Below are 9542 nucleotides of genomic sequence, written 5' to 3' on the forward strand. Positions count from 1 at the left end.
TGGTCACCATGGAGCTCTGGATAGACCATGGAAAAGGTAATCCTTTGAGGACTCGACATTGACTACCAAAAATAGGTTTTTCCTACATCAAAACCCTTTTTATTTCTATTAACTTAAATGTTTCTTAGTTATTTTACTCTTAATCTTATTTGATCAGTGTTTTGCAGTATTCCATGGTGTTCATCATTAAAAATCGTATGTTACTGTAGGAAAAACTTTATTAAATCAGGCTTTTTTTTTTTGTTCATCATTAAAAATCGTATGTTACTGTAGGAAAAACTTTATTAAATCAGGCTTTTTTTTTTTATCTCATGCCATAGACCTCTTCTGTGATATTTTATTGATAGTTCCTTAAGTCAGCTGTGGTTTTTGGTTATTATTATTGATTCTTTACTCTAGATTATGATGGTTTTGAATGTGGGGCCACTGGATTGTTCAGTTTTTAGGACTCATCTTTAGGATTTTTATCATATAAATTTTCTTTGACATCATTTTTTTGATATCACAGGGTTTTATTTTCACCACCTTACAAACCAGGAAAGAATGCACACAGGTATTATTTTTACAAAGGGACATTTGATGTAATTATTGGCTTGCTGTATGTTGAAAATATTTTACATAATTGATCTTTTGTTTGGTACCCATTGTGTTTGCTATTATTGATCTTGTCTCAATAATATCATTTACTACTAAGAAAACTAATGGCAATTGTAATTTTCTCCTCCAGGATGTTGCACAAAGGTCCAAGTGGGCCATACAAAGATGATGAAACAAGTATTCACCATTTGAATTACCCTGGCAATTCCTCTGCTATGGAAATAGCTGTCGCACATTCTCATTTATATGGACCTGAGCTCTCTGAATGGATTGATGATCTTGTGAACAGGTGGGTTTTTCCTTTTGAGAATTTTTTTTTTTTCTTTTTTTAGTATGAATATGGATACTGATTTGTAGTATTCAAGTTTTAGACATACAGTTATTAAAAGTTAAAACATTGTTTTTCTCAGGGAAGTTTTACTACTAGCATTCTTTTAACTGTGTAGGGGTATAGCTACAGTATTAACATTCCAAAATTAGTAACCCACTAATAATTTTTTGTCCAAAAATATGTTAGTATTTCAATACCATTTTTACTTTGCAAGTGAGAATTTTGAGTGAAATCTTCTTGCTTAGGGCTTTTGATTAAAGATTTTGTGCTGCACCATAGTTATATGTGCTTTCAGGGAATAAATGTTGTTTTAAAATTTTTGTAATAGAAGAAAAATGCATATATTCATAGCTTTACACATTAGAAACCTAATGGACAAGCTGGAACCAATGGGAGTTGGTAAAGCAATGTGATATTAGCCAAAGGTATCAAAGGTTATTTCTACCAATCTGAGGGTTGGGGACTATCTCAACAGTCCTTCCCTTTTTGAGTTTAGATTGAGAATAGTGATGTTCGATCTGACTTTGGAAGTGACTGCAGATTTAAGTTAAAATTGCAGCCTGTATTATGGTTGCTAAAATGGCCTGTGGCTTCATGTCTTGGCTCATCTTTTAGGATATTTAGAACTTTTCTAAATTATTTGTGATGGCAGGGTTGCAGTGAAGTAGATTATTCCATTGGTTAAAAGTGTGTTAGACCAAATGATGGTGCATTAGAAATCCCAGGTGGATTATTAGTTAGAATAGACTGGAATAGAGAGTATTTTACACAAGTTCTTGTATTGCAGTGTAATTGGAGGACAAATGTTTCTGGTTATAATGGTTTAGTTGCTAGATATGGAATAAGCCCACTTCGATTTTGTATTTGTTTAGATTTTTATTGTGTTTTATGTCTATGCTGGATGCCATAGCTAGTTGGGTGTGGCAACTGTTCTGTAATATTTCTCTTCAATATTACCCTTGCATGCACTTGTGTTTATATCTCTGTTAACAAGTTTCATGTGTTCATATCTCTGTTGACAAGTTTGCTGTGATTCGGACAATATGGGTAGACCATTGTGGGGTGACTTCATATCTTTTACTGTTTCCTTCACAAAATTGATATTGTCATCTTGCTTAATTATGAAATGACTAACCTTCATAAAAGCCTGGCACGACTTTGCTGTCCAGTAGTAGGATTCTGGTTGACTGGTTGATAAATTATAGTGATGAAAATCTCGCCTGTTGAGTGCCATGCTGTTTGGTTGATAAGAGATTGGTATTGATCACATAGATAATGATTTCTTTGATTATAATTTTCTCAAAAGTCATTGTCAAGTGAAATAATATTAATTATGTAGGTCAGCATCATTTTTGCTGTTGGCTTTTGTTCTCCACAAGTTATGGCATGCTTGAAGACTTTGGCAGTATCATTATTTGTTAATGATTTTCTCTATATGAATATAAGATGATGGGTATCTTTGGTTCTTTCTTTGCATAATGTGATAGCATTGCAAAGTTGTGTAGCCCAGTTGCTGAGAATATTGCAAGTGTTCTGTCCTTTCAATTATTTTCTTAGATTAAGTCAGTGTTCTTTACTATTGGGAGAATGTTGTCACTTAGATTTAAGAATATAGTTTGACTGTCTCTCTTGGGGTTTGGGTCAGGCCAAATGTAGTACAGTGGATCCCCTGGATTTGCAGGGGATAGGTACCACAACCCCTGTCAATCGCTTAAATCTGTGAATACTTGACATCCCTCTAAAAATGCTGATAACTACCTTATTTTCATATAAGTCACTTAGCAAGTAATTACATAGGTACTGTATCTACCTCGTGCAGCAAGCAGCAATTTTTTAAGTTTCGTGGCAGCGCTTCTTTTGTTTATTTTGTAGATGACTCCCCATCCACTACCAGGGAAAGAAGGAACAACTCGCCAGCCATGTAAAATTTGTAAACAACATACCATTTGCTCCAGTTTTTTTGGAGTTTTCCATTGTTATTGTGTATTGGGTAAAGTATGGTTGTTTTGTTCTGGTTGCACTCAGGCTATGGGCAGTTTATTGTTAAAATTTTGTTTAATTTTCAACAGATTATTTAGAATCATATTGGATTCTAGTGGTTCTAGTAGCCAGTATTGCAGGGAGTTAGGCTGCAAGAATAGGCTAACTAAAGCTTGCAAGATTCTATACGATCTGTATAATATGTAGAGGACAAGATTGTAGTACTGATAAGACCTGTAATGAATGTTCAGCTGGGAATTATAAACAGTGTAAGGTTCTTAAGTCTCATTTAAACAAGTTAGAGAGAGATAGAAAGAGGAAAGCGGCTTCTAGAGCCAAAAAACTCTCATAATACAGAGGCTATATCAAAGCCTAGTTTATAGGTTAGCTCTATTACTCTCTTCTATTCCTATTCCTACTGTTTCTCCTACTACTGACCTTCCTTCTACTCCCATGCCTGGCTCCCTTGCTTCTTATCCTAATGTCATCACCAGTATCGAGTCTAGATTTGATAAGAAGCTTAATTTAGTAGTAAGTACTGTTACTGAGGTGGGGACTTCTATTCAAGTAATCATGCAAAAAAGTGTTTATAGAGAAATTGCAAAGTTAGTGAAGTGCAAGTGGAGGAGGTGGCTATTTGTTCCGTTGGTTCTCCTAGACCGAGGTCACTGTCCTGCTCTCCTAAACCTTTGAGAAGACATACCAAAAGTCCAAGGGAGGCCATTGGGGTTTGCCCAAGGATAGTCACCCCTTCAGCCACTCCCAGGTGCCAGCAGACAGCCATTGGAAAGGCTTGACCAGGGATATCCATCCATTGTCCTCAAGCTTTTTTGATGTCTACGGAGGGGACAGAAAGTGCTGCAAATGTTACCTGGACTCTTCCTGACCTATTAAGCGATCTTTGGTCAGCATCCAGATCCGTTGCCTGTTAAATGGTGCAAGCAGTATCTACACATTCCCACACCTTACAGTTACTCTGTGGACACTTATGTTCCTGCTCCTGTTCATCAGCACCCACCTCTGTCTCCTTTGGATTGTCTGGAGACATTTTCACCTGAACATTCGACTTATGGTAAGTGCTTGACGACTGCTTTCAAGCATCCAGCGCCTCATCCTGAGCACTCAGCACCCACTCATGAGTGCTTAATGCCCAGTCCTGGGTGCCCATCACTTGTTTCATCTTCTCAGAGGTCACAGTTTCCTTTGCCTCCTCCAGTTATAGACCTCCAGCATCATCTCCTTTGCCTGTGGACCCTGACGAGCCTGCCAAGGCTCCTATTAAATGACAGTTAGCTTAAATTATGGACTTACTGAGGAAAGTTCCTCCTGCTCCTAAGCCTGGTCAGAATGACAACCTGTCTCTGATTTGCACAGAAGACGATATTGACCGACAACCTGCTTCTCCTTTGGCAAATGCTGCCATATTGCAGTACCTGATGGCTAATGTTCCCTCCTTTTTCACCCCAGCTACTCCATCTTCAACATTCTAATGAGGAACCAGCCTGATGACAGGACGCGCCTCCCCAAGATGCCTTTCATCCTCCTTTAAGAAGTCATTTAAGGAGATGGGAGACTAACTTTCCACCAAAAGCGTCCTTTGCTTTTCCTCCTCCTTGTTTAGTTCACAGGAGGTGTGTATCCTACATGACGGCGGAAGCTCCATTTTTGGGAGTCGCTGCCTCCTCCCAATGGGATTTCTCTGGTCTAATTGACTCTTCTTTTCGTTGGGGTTTCTGTTCTCTGCAGGGTGCTGATAAGCAAAAACCGCCATTAACCGAAACTGGGATTTATGCTGCTTATGGCGTCGATAACTGGTTAATGGCACCTGTGTTAGGTATGTTATGGCACCATAACTATTATCAGCACCTTATGGCACCGATAACCGAAACTCAGTGTATTCTGGTGCCATAAATCCAGATCGCCATTAACCAAGTTGGCCAATAACTGGGGACTGCCTGCAGTTAGTATTGTATGCAAAGAACTTATCCTAGATATAGGAAGATACCTACTAGCCTCAAGAGAATTACTCAGTTGTTTGTCTTGAGAACTTGTCTTTAGAACTTCAGGTAATCTGCCTTTTCAGATGTTGAGCGTTTGTAAAATGTAAGGCTATACAGTGAATGTTATTGTAAAAAATTACAAGTCTATTGAGTTACTCTTAGACTTACATAAGATTACATAAATTTTTTCTCAAATAAGGTATGCCATTTGAATAATAGCTGGATAAAGTTCAAGTAAAAGGTCATCAAAGAAAGAAGAGACTGAATAGATAAAAAAATAAAAATCTGCTGGAAATACAGCTGGGAACCAAAGAGACTCAGCAAGGAACTTATCATACTAGTAGAGTGGTCCTCCCCTCCCCCCGTATTCACAGGGATGTGTACCAACCCCCCCCCCCCCGAATATAGTTAGAATCACGAATAGTTGGAACCCCTATAAAAATGCTGAAAACAGCCTACATATTTTGTTAGTTAAAACTCAAGAAAAACCCACTACAAATTTTTATAATTGGTTTTTTTTTAGTAGTTTTATCACAAAAAGTGCATTTTATAATGAAATTGATAAGAAAAACAAGGAATTTCTGGATATTTCTCATAGAAAAATACTGCGAATAGGCAAATTTTCCGCCAATAATGGGGGAAATGTTCCCGCGAGAAATCTGCGAATACATGAGTCCATGAACCCGGAGATCGTGAATACGGGGGGTTCCAATGTAGGTGTACATGCAGTGCAATGCACAGGGCACAATGTTGATGCAAATTCAGTGTTTCCTTTGATTTAGAAATTGAGATGGAAGTATGATATCCTAGAGAGAATTTCAGTTGTGCACTTTCTCCGGTTATGACTGATTTAATAATCAGTTATAACTTTTTTTTTTTTAATTATCAGTGAATTGCTGTTTTTTCCAAGTATGGTTTTTGTGTAATGTAGATGTTATTATTTTTTAATATGGTAACTTGGTACATTTTACATGAAATACTTACATAGTAAGTGAAATGTTTAGTTGAATTCTCTGGTTAGTGTTGTCTGTAAGGAATTTATGGAAAAAATACAGAACCTTCATTGGGGAATAACAGTAACCATTTACTTCAACTTAATGAAATGCCTCTGCATTATGTATATGTTAAAACTAGATGTAGTAAGTAATATCTAAATTTATTAAGTAACTATGTTCACAGTTTGTTTAAATGTAATATACATAGGTATCTTGAAGGGATTAAAGTACTTTTGTAGACTTTTTAATGTATGTGGATATGTAATCTTAGAAGGCTGTTTTTAACATATAAATTAAAATGTTTCAGGTTTTACACTGTCCAAGATACATGTTACATTCCAAGTGAGCACGTTCCTGAATGTGTTCGCAATTCCCTGGAGCCATGTCCAGAGACGAACTGGAGTTCCTTATCCCCCGATCCAAAGTCAGAACTTGTTGGAATAAATCCTAATAGTGGCAAAATTCTTGACCCCCATAGGGTTGGGAGTAGTGATTATAGATAGGGATTATAGTGTCTTATTTGTTTTAAGGAGATGTAGATGAGCAAACAAAAAGAGACTTTGCACAATGTTATCTGAAATGCATTTCCTTAGTGACTTATGCTTATGAGGTACTGTATACATTTTAACATTATGGGAGATTGTGATACTAAATGTAGATTCCTTATTGTTAGTTTAGATTTAGATAGGAATTTTAAATTTCGGAGATTGCAGTATTTATTAAATCACGTACAGTTATAAATCCAGCAAGCAGTTATGCAGGCTTTTTGAAGACCTGCAAAAATATTGATTTTTCCTGTTTGCAGCATGTGTGGTACTAAGATTTCACTTTACTATACTACTTAAATATTTTATCAAATTTTCACTTCTTTCATTTTTGTTAAATATTGAATTTATATTTCTTATTAATATAGATTCATGGGCATGTTGACTATGGAGCCAGTTTTTGTGAGAATAACTTTACATTGAACTTGAATTTTGCTGTATGATGAAAATTTTTCCTGCCTGACTTTCTCAATGCACAAACAGAATTCGAATTAGATAGTAAGGAATGTATAACTTTGAAATAAGTTGGTGCCAAATTTATTACAGGGTTGTTTGTGGGTGTGATCTTCATGCAATGTTTTACATATCAGAAAAGTATGGCAGTGAATTGTGAACATTATTTGGCCTTAGTTTACATATCTTGAGTAGAATAGTGTTTAGGTGAAGAACTTAGGAAGGTTTTGTGTTTGAAAAAGTAGAATTCCTGGTAAAATAGTAAAATGAAATAGCTTCCAAGAAATTAAGTAAATTATGTGACTTTATAAGTCTCTGTGATACTTCCTTGTAAGAATGTCAAGAATGTTGACAAGAGTAAGTTAATTTTTTTGTATCTTATTTTCCACATGTTTATTATAGTTAGCTTTAATATGTCTTTTGAGGGTTTATTACCTCATTTTTCTGTCTACTTTTGATTTGTAGGGAACCTTTTAAGCTTATGTTCTGTCATTTTGTGAAAAAGTAGCCCAAATAACACATTCATCTGCATCTATTAAGTTGTGGATAACAAACAACAAGTCATCCATTCCCCCCCCCACAACAGCATAACAGATTTTATTGAGGCTGTCGGAAAATCTAAATTTTAAAACTTTATCATTGTCTCTAATGTTTTTATATCAGATTTTTTCTCTTGAGCAGTTAGACTTAAATTGCCATCATCCTCTGCCATATTTAAACTGCAGTTTCTTTTTAGTTTTATTTTTCTTTATCTGTTATAGATAATTTCATCTTTTATGTATCATTTCTGGCAAAATTTCACTATTGAACTTCATTTATGGAAAACGCATCAAGTTTAGCATAGTATTTTGTTTTTTATCCCATTAGATGCATTGCTTTTATTGTGTTACTTTACCAAATTCTAACACATAATCCTACCAAATATTGAATGTTGTGACTTTTAGTTAGAAGATGGAAAATATATTTGTACACATGTCATAAAAAAATTCCATAAAGAGCAAGGCTTAAAAAAGTGGCAGTGGAATTTCCTATAATTAGTTCAGAATGCTTACCATGAATAAAAAAAAATTGCACAACTGTTTTTGGTGCTTAAGACTGACATACCAGTATGAGAACTAGCCAAATAAGTCGGGAGCAATTTTTACCCATTATACCCACGTGTTGCCAGATATCACAGATTCCTTGCTTTTTAATCTCCGATTGTTAACTGGATCCAGCTAGGAGCTAGAAAATTATCCTTTTGTTAAGACCGAAGGTTTGTAGCTATGAAAAATACAAATTGTCTTAGAAAATTTGTCATCTTTCCCCAAAAAATTATTTGGCCAAAAAAATATTTGCAGTTAAGTCATCATTGTAAATTCATACTATACCCAGATAAATTACCTAGTTATTGAAATGAAAATAGTTGTAATTATAGTAAGGAAAATATGTAAAAACTAAGGACAAAGTAGCATAGCATTTTCCATAAGAAAAGTGTCAGTCACCCTTGCAATATGCACAGAAAACCTTTTGTACTTTTTTTGTGCAGACTCGTAGCTCCAACAATTTTCAAGATAAACTGCTTGACGTTGTTTCCATTTACAGCTGAACAATTGCTTTATAGAAAAGATTAAAAAGGCCCACAAATCATAGTATGTTGATGAAACAATGAGTAGAAATTATGAGATACGAGAGTTCACTTTCCCCTCGAAGAGAATAATTGCCAAAAAAAAATATTTGTCATAAAGATAAATTACCCACATAAATGACATATTTTTTGCTGTGAAGCTCTATGAAACTAATTAATATGCCGGTTACATATGTATGAAAAATATTTCTCTTTTTCTCTTGCTGAAAATATAACAATGATCTAATAATAGAATAATAATCTACAAATATACAAAGCAAATTAACATAGTACATGTTACAGATATATAAAAATGTCAGGAAAGCTCGCTGAATATGATCCGTATGTCATGTTGCTGGTTTGTGCGTTTTTTCTCTCTTTTTCATCAGTACGTGAAGGACTTAAATTTGGATGACATATCCTACATAGCCAAGCGAAGGGGTTAACTATGTTTTTTTTTCTGAGAGAGAGAGAGAGAGAGAGAGAGATTAAATTACATTTTAAAAATGCCAAATATGTAACATTAACCAAATACGTTTTTTCCAAGAAAGATTGAATTCTGTTTTAGAAAGTAAAAATTGTCAAAGGAATCCTCTTTATCCCTTAATGGTCTACAGAGTTCTTCCTACAAAGTAATACATGATAGATTTAGTTACTGTTGATTAAGCTGGCCTTATTTCAGCACAGGTTGCTCAGCATATTTAGGTGTAGGCAAAATTTAGTTGTCAATAAGGCATTTATGTTAAAAATTAGAATTATTGATTAGGTGTTCAGTTTCTTAGTCAATATTGCTTAAGTCAGTGATATATGTCTCCAGAGATAAAATCATTTGCATATGACAACAGCAACAAGAAATTTTAAAATCATATTTTTTTTGTAAATACCTACTGTAATTAACCATGTAAATACCCTAATTAAGCATAGAATTGAATACTTAATGGACTGTCCATAATGATTTTTTTTTAAGTAATTCACAAATTATTGTTTAAGAACATAGTACAGTCGACCCTTGGTATTCACTGGGGATGCATACCA

General features: G+C 34.9%; 1 protein-coding gene across 1 annotated transcript in view; it reads left to right on the top strand.

The window, feature by feature from the left end:
* Nucleotides 1–7486, top strand: part of LOC135219926 (xylosyltransferase oxt-like) — a 313007-nt gene extending 305521 nt beyond the window's left edge. The window contains exons 17-18 of the mRNA XM_064257145.1: nt 728–886; nt 6211–7486. Of these exons, the coding sequence (XP_064113215.1) occupies nt 728–886; nt 6211–6406 (355 nt within the window). The 3' untranslated portion in view covers nt 6407–7486. The remainder of the gene's footprint in view (nt 1–727; nt 887–6210) is intronic.
* The last annotated feature ends 2056 nt before the right edge of the window (nt 7487–9542 follow it).

This window comes from Macrobrachium nipponense, chromosome 1, assembly GCF_015104395.2.
Source record: "Macrobrachium nipponense isolate FS-2020 chromosome 1, ASM1510439v2, whole genome shotgun sequence".
In the NCBI taxonomy this organism is placed as follows: Eukaryota; Metazoa; Arthropoda; class Malacostraca; order Decapoda; family Palaemonidae; genus Macrobrachium; species Macrobrachium nipponense.